This window comes from Pristis pectinata, chromosome 9, assembly GCF_009764475.1.
Source record: "Pristis pectinata isolate sPriPec2 chromosome 9, sPriPec2.1.pri, whole genome shotgun sequence".
NCBI classification, from domain to species: Eukaryota; Metazoa; Chordata; class Chondrichthyes; order Rhinopristiformes; family Pristidae; genus Pristis; species Pristis pectinata.
Window position 1 is genome coordinate 101,765,472 of NC_067413.1, and position 16,603 is coordinate 101,782,074.

Sequence of the window (16,603 nt, forward strand, 5' to 3'; positions counted from 1 at the left end):
TGATTCTGATTAATGACCTTGAATTATTAGGGGTAAGCTGTATTCTGGTTTCAACAACTATTTCGGTGGAGATAATTACAAGATGTTTATTTCCTTTGAAGTGAAAATATACATGTCCCATGGGTGAAGTGGTCACTAGGACGCGTCCGGGCACTAGGACCCGGGGCGCTCTGAGGCGGGACCAGTTCACGTCAGCTACACTTGAAAGATGACACGGATTTGCAGCCGCCGTCCCGGGGCTAATGCAGGAAACCACATTCAGCAGGCAGCCGTTCCTGTGCAGGCACTGCGTGCGGCAGTAGAACGGCGGAGGGAGGAGAGGTGGACTGCTAAGGGTGTGAGTAAACTGGAGTGAGCTGTGTAAATCCTCCGCTCTCTGTAACCAGTGATCCAGACCGGGCTGGTTTCAGGCAGCCGTCCCACGGTCGGCGATCGCATTCATTTTAGATCAACGTGTCCATGAAAAAGTGATCTGGGTAACCAAAGCCTAATTTGTTTGTAAATAGACTTGGAGAACGTTTTTTTCTCCCCCAGAGTAAATTTCATGCGCGGGTTATGTGATTAGCTGTTTCTTGGGCTTGTCTTGTCCTGGATTGTTTACCATAGAACAAGGTGATGGATACGGCAGTGACCTACACAAATGACGCCTGTCCCTTGGTAAAGCTGTGTTTTGACCGTTAATCCCTCAGTATGAATGTCATTGCGAGTCTCGGCTATGGATTTTACTGGCAGTTGGTGACTGCACTGTGTCGTCTTGCAGTTCATCAGAATAAGTTAACTTTAAAATAAAAAAGGCGCAGCCATTATTGTAACTGAAGTATTTTCTCAGTTTAATTCCATTTATTTATCAAATTTCTCTCAAATTCTTAACCACATCTTTAAAGCAACAAAATGTCAAAATAACAGTGCTCAAAGTTTGCAGAACATTTTAGCCGTTTAGCTGATTTTTGCCAAAGAACAAATTCCTCAATGTTACAGTCATTGCGATGTTAATGTGTACATACTGTAACATGAATTCACTTTTAAAATATATTATTTAAATGATCTTGTAACCTTGGCCAAGCAATTAAAATCTAAATGAGACACCAATTTCTGAAACTGTTATCTGCATCACCACAAAACCAGCAGATGTACAAATGACAATATTTTTCGTGCATGTTTGGGCATGTTTTGCTGCTCTAATTGTTGGGTTTGTAAAATTCACTTGCTCAATCCGTATGTTGTGTATCCCAATCTCCACTGGGATTGGGAACTGTAATTTCTGTTGAATGCCTCCCAGAAACAATGAGGCAGAAAGGAAACAAAGGCAATGCAGAAGTAATCTGCAGGGATCAGGACAGTTGGGCCCAGATATTCACCTGGCAGATCCAAGGTCAGGCAGGAACGCAGCATAATCTGGTGTCCGTATTCCTGGAAACCGTAAAAATCTGAAACACTGCCACCAATGGCAATCGACACTGGGTTGATTCATTTTGAATTTGAGTTTGATGGATTTCTGTTCCTTAAATTAAGGGACATTACGCAAAGGCAAATACATGGAATTAACCCTTGAATCAGCCTTGGTTTTGGTGAATGGTGGAACAAACTTGAGTGGGTAAATGGCCCACTTCTGCTTCTGTCTTCTTGTGTTCCAACATACCCTGAAGGAGCAGATGGAAATCTGCTGTGCTGGGGCAGACTAGAAGGCCTTCTTCAATGGTGTTCCCATCAGCTGCTTTCATCCAGCTCATTCTGAATCCATGGCACACCTGGAGCCAAGAGTAACGTTCTGTAAACAGTGCAGGACCCCATTCAGAAACTGTGCTTAAAAATGAGACCACGCTAGTCGTATCTCATTACAAGGTGGACTATACTGCATCTCATATTACAAGATTGTAAGGAACTACATAATAACATGAAATATTACAGCAAAGTTAAATTTCTGAAATTTGATGATGTATTGGGGGAAAGTACCTCATTCCATCAGAAACCTGCACATTGTCACAGTGGGACATTATGTTTGTCAAGCAATTACTCACCAACCACACGTGACCAAATTTCAGTTATAAGTGATGGGAACATGTAGATACTGAAAGGCTGTTTCCTCTAACCTGGAGACTCTAAATCTTGGGAGCCTAGTTTCAGGAAAAGATCAAGAAATTCATGACCAAGGTAACTCTTAATGTTGTTTCTCCTATTGGAAGAAGAGGGCTTTGTCTCTACGTACTGGTGGCACAGCCTTCAGCTGCCTTGGCCCTCTCCTCTGTTTTGGCTCCTTTTGTCCTTCCCTAATACTTATCCTCCATTTCATCAACCTTTACAAAACACATGGAGACTTTTTCTTTCTTTAAATCTAGTTGATTTTTCCCACTAAGCTATCCTTGCAGGTAATTTCCCATCGTCTCCTCTGATTTAACAGTCTTTAAGGTGGCCAATGGAAGAAGCCCAGAAGTAGGATCAGGAATAGGGTGTGAAGTCCCAGGTGGCAGCTAGTCATGGAATAGGATCACACCTGACCCTTCACCTCGGCTCTATTTTCCTGTAGAACTTCCATATCTCTTGATTCCTCTTAACTTCCCAATATTAATTCTTGAAATATGCTCAGTAATAAGCTTCCTTAGCAGCCACTGGCACAGAAATCCAATGATCCATAGCACTCTGAGTAAAGAATTGTTTTCCTCATTTCTGCTGTAAGTGTCCTTGTTACTCTCTAGATTTGGGCTCTTCAGCCAGGGGAAGTGACCTCTCAGTATCTACTTTCTCAATCCTCTTTGGACTCCTGAGTTTTTTCTATAAGGTCACCCCTCATTCTTCTCAATCATGTGCAGGCTCATCCTTCAAGGTTTTCTTGTCAAAACTGCACACAGTACTCTGTGGTCCCACCAAGGCTGGGTACAATGGTAGCAAGATGTCCTCAGTCCTGGCTGCCAGCACCTTTCTATAAAAGACCAACATGCCATTTGTGTCTCTGATTTGCTTGCTGTATCTGCGTATTAGTTTATGCAGTTCAGACCTTCTAGCTGCAAAGGTGTATCAACATTTACTAGTTTCTAATAGAAAAAACATGGAAATATATTTTAAACAATCTAACGATAAAAATGAATAATCTTGCATTTTCCACATCAGGTATTTTGGACAGCTGCTTTACCAGGTTTGAATTTAAAGATAAAGATTAATGTTGTAACCTAACAAAAATTGAACTAGAAAAGGACACATGATACCATAACTCATTTTAGCATTGCATTCCTACCTTGCTTGCTATTTACATTGTTTAATTGATCTATTAAATAATTCAGTTGGCTCTTTAGTGCAAAAACCAAGTGATTAGGAGTGGGCTTTATTGCAGAGGTTTGGTAGAAACTGTTTCCCTTGCAGGACAATGAAAATCTGCAAACGTGGACCTCCCCACCACGTTATACTTGACTGGTCCAGGTGAGGAAGTCCGATTCACCTGGCCTAAAGCTGCTGATGTTCCAGCATCAAGCCCTTTGATGGGTCCATCCCCTAGAGCTTTGGCTGCCAGCAAACACCTGCATCGCTTTGGTTGTAGAAGAGGTACGGTAACTTAATCACTCAGACATTCACAGGCAGTCAAATTTAAATCGTTTTTAATGTAAGTAATATTTACAACTTAAAGTTATTAGGACTTTGGATTCTGTACCAGGTGTAATCTGGCACAGGATTCACAAGGCAATTATTTTGGCACAAATGCTGAGTGACTTCAGTAAGACAGGACTCCACTGTGGGTCCAATAATGGAGGAATTTGACAGGTTTTGTGTTTCAAATCCATCAGTAAATCCAGGACTTCCATGTTTGACAGCACGTTAGGAAACCTGTGACCGGTATAAACAGCTAAATACTGGCAGTTCTGTCTGTAACCACCGGTATTAAGTCCAGCCCATTAACTCAAGGAACAGTGGAAAAGTTTGAGCAGTTAAAGGATGCCTTCACCATGAGTGTAGTTACAGTTATTTACATTGACCTTTCAAAGTAACTGCTTGCTGTGGAATCTTTAGTCTACTAAAGCTCTCTCAAATAGTGGGATCATATTCTTAAATTACATATCATCAAATATTCTGAGGCCATCACTGGAAGGTTGAACCAGGTGCAGGTGCATCCGATGGTCACTTAGGGTGAAGCTAAATGCTCCTTGTCCTTCTTAGATTTCCCTCTTAATTGCAGACATGCTAAGCAAAGCAGAAATTGAGAGCTGTTTCCTGTGGTAACCAGAGTTCATCTTGCAATAATGGTGTGCGTTTACATTTGAAAATAAACAATGTGCAGGGACAATAAAATCCTCAACTGTAGTGTCTTTTAAAAGCCCTATAGTGCTCCGTACTGATGCACTTGATTTCTTGCAAATTCTACATTCCTATGTTAAATTGCTGGTAGAATTTAAAATCAATTTTATCAGGTCAAACGTCAGAACAACATGTGCCCAGTTATATGGCATATCCCGTGCTGGTTGGAAGCAGAATTTCATGTTCTTAGCAAAAATACAGAGCTTCTCTACTCATTCTTCCTCAATTTTAAATAACGGTGCATTTTTACACATGATTGCACAGGCTCCGACTAGAACAGTGTAGAAATAACAGCCAGGAACTCTACATTGTTTGGTATTGGTTTATTATTGTCACTTGTACCGAGGTACCGTGAAAAACTTGTCTTACAAACGGATCGTACAGGTCAATTCATTACACAGTGCAGTTACATTGAGTTAGTACAGAGTGCATTGACATAGTACAGGTAAAAACAATAACAGTACAGAGTAAAGTGTCACAGCTACAGAGAAAGTGCAGTGCAATAAGGTGCAAGGTCACAACAAGGTAGATCGTGAGGTCATAGTCCATCTCATTGTATGAGGGAACCGTTCAATAGTCTTATCACAGTGGGGTAGAAGCTGTCCTTAAGTCTGGTGGTATGTGCCCTCAGGCTCCTGTATCTTCTACCCGATGGAAGAGGAGAGAAGAGAGAATGTCCCGGGTGGGTGGGGCCTTTGATTGTGCTGGCTGCTTCACCAAGACAACGAGAGGTAAAGAGTCCAAGGAGGGGAGGCTGGTGTCCATAATGCACTAGGCTGTGTCAACAACTCTCTGCAGTTTCTTGCGGTCCTGGGCGGAGCAGTTGCCATACCAAGCCGTGATACATCCAGATAGGATGTTTTCTATGGTCCATCGGTAAAAGTTGGTGAGAGTCAAAGGGGACAAACCAAATTTCTTTAGCCTCCTGAGGAAGTAGAGGCACTGGTGAGCTTTCTTGGCCGTGGCTTCTATGTGATTTTACCAGGACAGGCTGTTGATGATGTTCACTCCCAGGAACTTGAAGCTCTCAACCCTCTCGACGTCAGCACCATTGATGTAGACAGGTGCATGTACACCGCCTCCTTTCCTGAAGTCAATGACCAGCTCTTTAGTTTTGTTGACATTGAGGGAAAGGTTGTTGTCATAACACCATTCCACTAAGCTCTCTATCTGCTTCCAGTACTCCGACTCATTGCTGTTTGAGATACGGCCTACAATGGTGGTATCATCTGCAAACTTGTAGATGGAGTTAGAGCAGAATCTGGCCACACAGTCGTGAGTGTGTAGGGAGTAGAGTAGAGGGCTGAGGACGCAGCCTTGTGGGGCACCAGTGTTGAGAATAATCGTGCCGGAGGTATTGCTGCCTATCCTTACTGATTGCATCTGTTTGTTAGAAAGTCAAGGATCCAGTTACAGAGGGAGGTGTTGAGTCCTAGGTCTCGGAGTTTGGTGACAAGCTTACTTGGGATTATTGTATTGAAGGCAGAGCTGTAGTCAATAAACAATAGTCTAACGTAGGTGTCTTTACTGTCCAGATGCTCCAGAGCTGAGTGAAGGGCCAGGGCCTGTTTTGGCGATAGGCGAATTGCAATGGGTCCAGGTTGTCTGGTAGGCTGGAGTTGATGCGTGCCATGACCAACCTCTCAAGGCACTTCATGATGGTGGATGTCAGAGCCACTGGTCGGTAGTCATTGAGACATGTTACCTTGCTTTTCTTGGGTACCGGGATGATAGTGGTCTTCTTAAAATGAGGGAACCTGAGATTGAAACAGGGAGAGGTTGGATATGTCCGCAAGCACTTCCGCCAGCTGATCAGCACAAGATCTGAGCACACGGCCCGGGACACCATCTGGGCCAGGTGCTTTCCTTGTGTTCACTCTCTGGAAGACTTGATCTTACGTCCTCCACTGTGATCACAGGTTCAGCTTCATTGGTGACTGTCAGGGTGGATGGTGACAATCCACTTCCTTTCTGTTCAAAACGTGCATAGAATGCATTAAGTTCATCAGGAAGGGATGCGCTGTTGTTAGCTATGCAGCCCGACTTCATCTTGTAGCCTGTTATGGCATGTAAGCCCTGCCATAACTGACGGCTGGTCAGGGACTCTATTTTGAGTCAGTATTGCCTCTTGGCATCCCTGATAGCTTTCTGAAGGTCATACCTTGATTTCTTGTACAGATCAGGATCACCAGATTTGTGTGCAGCAGTCCTCTCCTTCAGTAGGGAGTGGATCTCTCGATTCATCCATGGTTTCCTGTTTGAGAACACCCATGTTGTCATCTTTGGAACACAGTCCTCCACACACTTGCTGATAAAGTCTCAATGTAAACCTCTCAATGTTCTAATACTCTCTAATGTTCACTCTCAATGTAAACCGTACATGTTAATGTAGGCTAATACAGTCAAATGCAATGGGTTGAAAATAGACTCGTGTAGAACACATTTACCAGTGTGAATCAGTTGGGCAGAAAGGCATCTTTCTTTGTTGCAAATTCTATAAATAAACAAGGTCTAAATAATCATTACACCACTAGTTGATCATTTTGCACTCAACACCCACAACACAGAGGCCCACTATGAACCTGTTGCTGCACCATACTATCATCCAACAATAAAGGCTCAGGATGAAACTGTGGGAATATACACCACTTCCCACTTGGTTGCTAAGTTAATTGGCTGCAGTAAATTATTCCTCAGGAAGGTTGTAGGAGATACAGTGGAAGAATTGATGGGGATGTGACAGAAAATAGGTTATTTGGAAAAAAGTGGGAGGATGGGATTGCTCTGTGAGCTGAATGGTGGTGACCAGTCATAAGGAAATATGAATGTCAGCAGCCACCTCTTGGCAGATGTCGATGAAGGGGGTGAATTTCCTCAATCCACCAGCACTGACTTGGATCGATTGACGTAAAGGTATTTAAAGATAAAGACCTCCAATGCACCCTCCAAATTCACTGGAAGGACAAACAAACCAACTTGTCCTTTCCCAGGCCAGTATCTCCATTATGGAGGTCATAGTTATGCTCAACTTGCTATGTTGGGCAACATACCAATCACATGTTGGTCACCAGGCTTCCAAAAAAGTCGATTCTAAGCTCTGTCCCAGGAAGAGATTACTAGGTACGTGGAGGAGAAGCTTCAAGCATGTGCTCAAAGCCTTCTTAAAGAAATTCCCTATCCCCACAGACTGACTGGAAATCACTGGCATATTGAAAGTGGAGAATGATTTGGGATAGAATTAAGAATGTTGACTCCATGCACCAGAAGCCCTATGTACACACTACCTCCCAACTACCCACCCACCTGCCCTGTCAGGCACCTCAAGCCTCATCTGTGAGAGTCTTTGCCACTTCAGATCCCCTAAAAACCAGAGCAGAAGCAAGTCATCCTCAATCCCTAGGGAATGAAAAGAGTTAATAACCTTGAAGCATCTGAGAGTATTTAGTCTTGATTTTCTTCCAGTCTGTATTAATATCCAAAGTAACTCTAACTACAACGTAGAGACCATTGTGAAACAATTGAAGATCGGAGCCTTTATCACAGCTGATAATTGATTGGTTTGGTATCGCACTACTTCCATATTGAAATGTGAAAATATGGAAATTATTCTTATACAAATTCTTAAAAATGAATAGCACAATGTTCACACTTTACAAGAAACTTAAAGATTCTCATCAAAAATAGGAAAGAGAATGTGGGCAGTCATATGACAATGTAACAAATGTAATTTCTAAATTCTGGGGTTAAAGTTTTTGTATTTAAAGGACTGTGTGAACTCATTTTGAAAGGACTGTCTACTGTTACCCCAAACTTCAGCAGGTCTCTCATTGTCCTTCACATTGGTCCAAATTCAATATGTCCCATTGCTTCTGGAGAAGTGCAATGGGATGTGTTTCCAACACTATTTTTGGAGTAGTGCATTCCACATCATAACAAAGTTCAATGCGATTGTTTCATTCTCCTCCTTGTCCTCTCTGGTTCTTTTATTCAAAAAGATTTTGAAGTTCTGATTAACAACCTACTTTCAGAGGAAATAATTCATCCCTTCTTGCCTCAGCAAAGCCTCTCCTACTTCTGAACACCTCTGTTGGGTTTCCTCTGAATCTTCTCTACTGCTGAGGGGAGCAGTCCCTTGAATGGGAAGTTCCTTGTTCCTGGTGCTATGCTGATGAAGCAGCTTCAGTGATCTCTCCAAAGCACAGATGTTGTTTCAAAAATGCCTTGCTGAAAATAATACACACTGCTCCACCTGACCTCTTGCCTTAGGTGTGTAGATATTTGAAATGAAAACAAAATATGCTACATATGCTCAGCAGGTCAGGCAGCATCTGTGGAAAGAGAAACAGAATTAACTTTTCAGGTCAAAGGCCTTTTGAGAGAACTGAAAGTGAGAAAACAAGTTAGTTTCAAATGACAGAAAGTATGGGGGAGGGGATGGATAGGACAAGGGGAATATCCCTGATAGGTCGCTGTGGTGGTGTTCTGTATAGGGAGCCATTTGGTTGATTAATGAGGGAAGTTGGGGGGAGAGGGACAAGACAGACAAAGGGGTTTGTAAAGGCTGTGAGATGCAGGTGAGAGCTGTTGTAGAGAATTGAAACCAAAAGGAGAATGTTGGAAATTCCCAGCAGGTCAGGCAGTGCCTGTGGAGAAAAAGGAACTAAATTAATATTAAATATGGATAACCTTAGACCAGAACAGGCTAGTTCTGGTACAAACATAGACAGTAAGTTACCTAAAATCATTGAATTTGATATTAAGCCCCAACAGCTGCAGCGTGCCCAGACACAAGATGAGGTATTGTTCTTCAAATGTGCCTTGTTGGAACAATGCAAGAAGCCCAATAGGTCAGAGTGGGAGTGGAAAAGGTGACGAGCGACTAGAAGCTGAAGGTCACTTCTTTGTCTGAACAATGGTGCTCCACAGAACAGTGAGTCTCTCTGTATTTGGTTTCAGTAGTGTAGTGGAGGCCACATTGTGAGCATTGAATGCAGTGTATCTGACTGGAAGAAGTGAGTCACTGCTTCCCTGGAAAGAACTGTCGGTCCCTGGATGCTAGAAAGGGAACAACTAAAAGACCAGGCATTGCATCTCCTGCAGTTTTATGGGAAAGTTCCATGAGAAGGAGAGTGGCTGTGGAAATGGAAAAGTGCACCAGAGAGTTGAAATAGGAACCATCTCTGTACAATACTGAAAGGGAAGGTTAGGAGAACATGACAGGTAGTAGAAGAACTTTCAAGGATGGTTTGTTGAATTTAAAGACAAATGGGGTAGAAAGTGTGATCCAGGAATACTCTATCCTTGCTCAGGCTGGGAGGAGAGTTGAATGAGAGTCTCTGGCTGTAGCTAATCTGTCCCCAGAGACGGAGAGATCCAGAAAGTGAAGGAAGAGTTGGAGATGGATCATGTGAAGCTGATAGCAGGTTGGAAATTGGCAGCGCAAGTGATGATATGTAGAAAATAGCACCAACGCAGACAACACTGTACCAGGCAAAGGGTTAGGCGAGGGAGCCCAAGTAGGACTGGAATAAGGACAGTTCCACCTATCCCACAGAAAGGCCAGCATTACATGGACTTGTGATTTGCCATAGTGAAGCTACAACTTTGATCTGGAGAAAGTGAGTGGAGTTGAAGGAGAAGTTGTTTGTGAGATCAAGTAAAGCCAGTGTGGCGGAGGGGAAGCGGAGGGGTCTCAGGCCATACTAGTGTGGGATGGAGGTGAAGGTGGATTGTACATCCATGTTGACGATGAGCTGCTTGAGGCCAGTAAGTATAAACTATCAATGTAGGGGAGGACATCAGAGAAGCAGGAAGGCACTGGACTAGGTGAAAAAGAATAGCGTCAAATCAGGAAGAAATGTTCAGTAGGGAAAGAGCAGGCTGAAAAATGGGTCTACCCAGAAAATCCTTTGTGTGAATCTTGGGCAGGAGTAGAAATAAGGTTGGAAGGCTGTGGAAGTCCACGGCTGTATGAGAGACAATGTCCTGATGTTCAGTGGTGGGATCAAGGTCCAGGGGGAGGTATGAGGTGTCTGAGATCTGGTATTTGTCCTCTGCAAGTTGGTAGTCAATTTACCAAATGAACGCCAGTGGGTTTAATGACTATATTAGGGTTGGTCTTTAGTGAGTGGTGTGCTGCAAATTCGGAAGCATATCAATGAGACTGAGTAAGGAGTGGGGGAAAATTGAGCATTTTCATTCAGTCTGCAGGGGCAGCCCCGAGTTTCCAGTTGCCTGTCTCCTTAATTCTCCATCCCACTCCCACTCTTACCTACCTGCACTGTTCCAACAAGGCTCAATATAAGCTTGAGGAACAACACCTAATTTTTCACTTGGACATGATGTGTCCATCCCGACTCTTTATCAAAGTCGGCAGTTTCAGTTAACTAATTTCTCTATTGTATCAGAACTGAACAGTACTATTGGGAAATTATCCATCTGTAATACTAACTCAGTTTTCTCTCTCTGTTACTGCCCAATCTGCTGGACAATTCCAACATTCTGCTTTTGGTTTCAGTTCTCTGTAACAGCTCTGACTTGCATTTAACAGATTTGTTGGTTATCTGTCTTTCTAATTGCCTTCATTAATTTATCAAAAAAATGCCTTTATAACCAGCATGTCATTGTGGCAACTCTGCCCTCATTCCTGATGCAGATTTCTGTTCCGAAATGTTGACAATTTGCCCCCCCCCCCCCACAGATGCTGCTCAACCTGCTGAGTTCCTCCAGCAGACTGTGTGTTGCTTCAGTCTCCTGTGTTTCCTCTGCCCTCATTCTCTCAGAAATGCTCCCTTTGTCCAGTCCTCCCTCCCCTACCCTCTCTGCACATTAAAACTGTGTCTTCTCACGTTCTCAGTTCTGATGAAGGGGGTCAGGGTTGAAACATTAACTCTGTCTCTCTTTTCACAGATGTAGTCTGACTGCTGAATGTTTCCAGCATTTTCTGTTTTTATTTCACATTTCCAGCATGCCTCTTTTACCAAACGACTCTTAAAAGTTTGTACATACAACACCTACTGCATTACTTCCATCAAACTCCTCTAAAATTCATCATAAAGCTAGGCAGGTGAATCTCAAATGATTTGAGAATAAATTAAATTTTTTTTGGTGGTCTGCAGTCTGAGTTCTAGCCTTCACATTGGTCTGATTGGCTTGTTGTTACCAGGATTATCTCTTTTTATTAATGAATCAGAGAGTAACGTTTGCATTTCCTCAGAATGCTGAGACCTCCACCAGGCCCAATGGAATTCAAAGACGATGGTTCTGTTTTCATCCAACTGCAGCAGCAGAAAACCTCGCAACCACAGCTTGTAATCTGGTGGATTGGCATTTCCTTGCTCTGCCATGACTGTCAGTGAGAGGTGCAGAAGGTGTGCTGGGAGCAGCATTAGGCATACTTAAAAATGATGAGGTCCCAGCCCAGTGAAGATGCAAGATAAGACTACTTGGATGTTAGACTACAAAAACACTGCAACTGACAGAGCTAAACAGTCTCTCAACAAACGGATCAAATCCAAGCTCTGCAGTCCTACCACATTTAGTTACAAATAGTGGTGGACAATTAAACCAGCTAACAGGGGGAGGCTCCAAGAAAAACCCCATCCTCAACGATGGCAGTCCCCAGCATAAGAAATGGCTCAAGCATTTGTATAAACCAGAAGTGCCAGATAGATGATTCATCTCGGCTTCTTCTTGAGAGATCCCCACCACCACAGAAGCCAATCTTCAGCCAGTTTGATTCATTCCATGTGATATCAAGAAACAGCTGAGAGCACTGGATACTGCGACAGTCACACCACCAGACAGTGTGCCAGCTGTACCACTGAAGACCTATGCTCCAGCATTAGCTGTGCCTCTAGCCAAGATGTCACTATACTGGAACAACCGTGGCATCAAACCTGACAACATGGAATTGTATCCAGTTATGTTCTGTTCACAAAAAGATGGACAAATCCAATCCAGCTAATTACAGCCCAGTCGGTCTGTTCTCAATTGTCAGTGAAGTGGAGGAAGTTGTCACTGACTGTGCTATCGAGCTGCACTCGCCATTAACTGAATGACTGATGTCCCATTTGTTCCACCAGGACCATTTGGATCCAGACCTTGATACAAATGTGGCCCAAAGAGACGACTTGCAGAGGTGAGGTGAGAGTGACTGCCCTGGAAATCAAGGCAGCTTTATTTCTGAGTGTGGCATCAGGAAGTCCTGGTAAAACTGTAGTCAAGGAGCATCAAAGGGAAGGTAGTCATCCTTGTAACAAAGGAAGATGGTGGTGATTGCTGGAAGTCAGACATGCCAGACCCATTGCAGGCGATGCTCGAGGCAGTGTCCTAGGCCCAAACACTTTCAGCTGCTTCATCAGTGACCTTCAATGCCATCATGGGGTCAGAAGTGGGGAAGTTCACTGATTGTGCAATGCTCAATTCCATTCACAGCTCCTTTGTTCAGACACATCCAAAGTACTCATTAGCACTTCTGTTTATGCCTTCTGACTCTAAAAGAAGATTCAGAAGTTAACTCCAAAACATATTGACACCACTACTATTTTAACATGCCTTTTTGTGAGTTTTTAAATTTTGAGTTGCCACTCATCTTTTGTCAATCTTTTTCTCTTCTGGTTTACATTTCCCCCAGCACCCTGTCTGTAAGGAAGTGTCATGAATTGCAAAAGCTAAGCTCAAACCATTAGCAGTGCACCATGTTCATTCTTGGAAGGTGCCATACAGATGAAATCCCTAGCGTGTAGTTTCCTGTGTTTTACGTTGTTTTTGCTGGCAGTGTATATTTGCAGGGATAAAGAAAATTATATTGAGTGAAGTGAATTAATGGGCTGAAATGTCTGTTTCTACTGGAATATTTTGCACAGTTTTGAAATGAAATATCAGAACTTGGTTTACTATATTTCATCCGTGAGTATTGTGGCCACAACATTATTTATTCGCTCTTAGACTATTTTGTGAAAAGTGTTTCATTTGAGCAGCAAATTGCTATTTATGGTAAGAATAAAAAAAAATTAACGGGATTTGTCACAGGATACACTGCATTAAATTGTGTACCCTAACTGAAATTCCATTAACAATGTTGCTATGCAAAATTCAATACCAAATGCAGTCATGTGAATTTGGCAAGTAAAATAAACAATCCCTTTCATCAGAATATCAACTGTAAATGATATTCAGCATGTTTAGGTACATTTGCGTGTCGAGGACCTGAGCTGGTTTGGATTATGTAAAGTAAATAGCATTTCAGTTTGTGTCTCAACCTCTTCTAGTGTAGACTTTCAGAATGCCTGCTTCCCCCTCCAGTAATTCAAATCAAAGGAATTATTTTGGAGATTACTCTACTGCTTTTCCTCCTCAAAACAAGGCTTTATTTTGGCAATGGGAATCTTTGTTTTAGTCTCTGTTTGTATTAATCACAGACTAATCCAGGATAAAATGGGCTAGCAAACGAAATGTTGGCAATTTACATCCAGCATGGAGGTGAACCGGGTGACGTCATTGGAAATCCTTGTGGGTTAGCAGCGAGAGCACTTCTTGAAAACAACTGGAGGTAGAGAAAATCTCCTTATTGAAAGACCAAACCAAGCACCCATGGGAATGGGATTGTCATTAATGGGCACTAGAGGAAATTCAGGAGAAAGCCTCTTTTCCCAGCAGGCGGTTAGAATGTGGAGTTTGCTGCTGCAATGATGTGTTTATAATGAGTAGCTTGGATGCATTTAAGAGAAAACAGGATTAAACACAAGGCGAGGAAGTGGAAGATACGTTAATAAGATTATATGAGAATTAGTAGGAATAGGTCCTTGTGGAGCATAAACATCAGCTTGGATCAGTTGGGCAAGCAGCCTGTTTCTGTGCTATAAATTCTATGTAATTAATGCAAGAAAAGCCTTTTGTGAACTGCTGCATTCAAAACTTATTGTGTCCTAGAACATGTACAACACAGAAATAGCCCCTATGGCCTGGCATGCCGATGCCAACCTTTTTACTTATCCACACTGCTCCCATTTGTCCACGCTATCCCTCTCAGCCTTGCCTATTTAAGTGCCTGTCTAAAAATCTCTTAAATGTAGGGATTTGTTTCTGATTCCACATATCAACCACTCCCTGTGTGTAAAGAAATAACTTGCCCCTCAAAATCCCTTTTAAAATTCCTTCCTCTCATCTTAAAAGTATGCCCTCCTTGTTCCTTGTATCCCTACCAAACGAAAAAGATTATCTATCAATGCCTCCTGTCACCTCTATCAGGTCACCACTTGGCCTCCTTTATTTCAGGGAAAACAAGCCCAGCTGATCCAATCTCTCCCCGTGACTGAAGTCCTCCAATGGGTCTCCTCTGTCCTCTCCAGTGCAATCACATCTCTCCTACAGTGTGGCAACCAGAACTGCCAATGCTCCACCCAACTTGCTGTCGGATCTATATCCTGCTGTGGACCTAGACAACTCCTGCTCTCCACAGCCCTACCATGAACAATGACTCTTGACCTCACAATCTACCTTGTTACGGCCTTGCACCTTATTGTCTGCCTGCACTGCACTTTCTGTAACTCTAACACTATATTCTGCATTCTGTTATTGTTTTTCCCTTGTACTACCTCAGTGCACTGATGTGGTGAAATGATATGTATGGTTGACATGTAAAACAGTTTTTCATTGTACCTCGGTACATGTGACAATAGTAAACCAGTTACCACCAACTTTCACACCATCTGCAAACTTGCTAATCATACCTCCCACATTCACATCCAGTATCACAGACAATAAGGGTCCCAGCACTGATCCCTGCAGTACCCCACTGCTCACAAACTTCCAATCAGAAAAACATAACTCAACCACTACCCTCCACCTCCTGTCACCAAGCCAATTTTCAACCCAATTAGCCAACTGTCCCTGGATCCCTTGTGCCTTAACTTTCTAGACCAACCATACTAAAGTCCACATGGTCAATATCTACTGCCCTGCCTTCTTAACCTTCTTAGTAACCTCCCTCAACAAAAACTCAGTCAAATCAGTGAGGCAGGATTTCCCCTTCACAGAACCGTGCTGACTATCCCTGATCATCACCTGCCTTTCCAAATGTACATAGATTCTACCTCTTAAGATTTTCCCCCAATAATTTCCCTAATATTAATGTAAGGCTCACCAGGCAGTAGTTACCGAGCTTATCCCTACTGCCTGTCTTAAAGGAACAACATTAGTAATTCTCCAATCTTCTGGTCCTCATCTGTGGCTAACAAAAATGTAAAAATCTCCATCAGGGCCCCAATTATCTCCTCCCTTGGTTGCCATAGCAACCTGGGATAGTTATCTTCTGGCCCTAGGGATTTATCAATCCTTGTCTGTCCCATAACATCTAATACCTCCTCCTTAATACTAGCCTGCATCAGATTGTCCATGTACCCCTCCCTGAACTCCCTATTGTCCAGGGTGTTGGTGAACACAAATGAGAAGTGTTCATTGGGGACCCCATTCACGCCACACCACTATACATGGATTGTCCCTTTGGTCCCTAAAAGGCCCTCCCCTTACCCTGGCTCCCCTCTTGTTCCTGATACACTTGAAGAGCTATTCTTGTAATGTGAGCACTCTTATAAAAGAGTAACCCTGGGATTTTAAGGGAACCTTTTGTGATACAACTACAGGCATCATTCAATCATTTGCCAATCAGTAAGTGACTTTAATGTTATACTAATTGTCTTTTCATTTAGAACGCATTTCAGTCTTTCAAACAATGAATTACTCTGGATGCGTCACGTTCACAATGACAAATGCAACAGCAGCTCCTGAACTACCACTGCCCCACAAACAGAAGAATGCAGTAAAATCTAATTTGAATTTGCTAGTCTGTTGGAGCAGTTTAATTAAGTTAATGGCCAATAATTCTTTCGAAAGATTTGTAGGGGATGTAGAAAGAACAGCAAGTAATATCAGGAAATGTAACTCCAGATATTCCCTTCTGTTATGCAATGTTGTTTTGTGCTACATCATTGAATTTTATGAAAAATGCACTTGGGTACTTAATGTGCCAGGAGTGCCCATGCAGAAATTTGTTCTGGGTCTTCAGATTATGATGTGCATTTGCAAGAAGGCTCCCAGGCACGTACAGTGTTTTTTTTAAACAATGCACAACACATGTTTTGATGTCAGACTTCTTCTGTGCATTTGAGGACTCTGTACATTGGGGCCTTGCTCATTGAAACAAGACAAGGATTAGTTAAAGGGGGAACTAACTTGGTCTGCTTTTCATGAGTCCAAGGCATACATCATCATCCTGGTCCCTCCTATAAAGGGTGATCTTCATATTTGCTCACACTGCATC

General features: G+C 42.7%; 1 protein-coding gene across 1 annotated transcript in view; it reads left to right on the forward strand.

Annotated features, from left to right (window-relative positions):
• The first annotated feature begins 208 nt into the window (after window positions 1-208).
• tmem71 (transmembrane protein 71) overlaps window positions 209-16,603 on the forward strand; it is a 41,392-nt gene continuing 24,997 nt past the window's right edge. Inside the window, exon 1 of the mRNA XM_052022632.1 lies at window positions 209-337. Within this exon, the coding sequence (XP_051878592.1) occupies window positions 209-337 (129 nt within the window). The remainder of the gene's footprint in view (window positions 338-16,603) is intronic.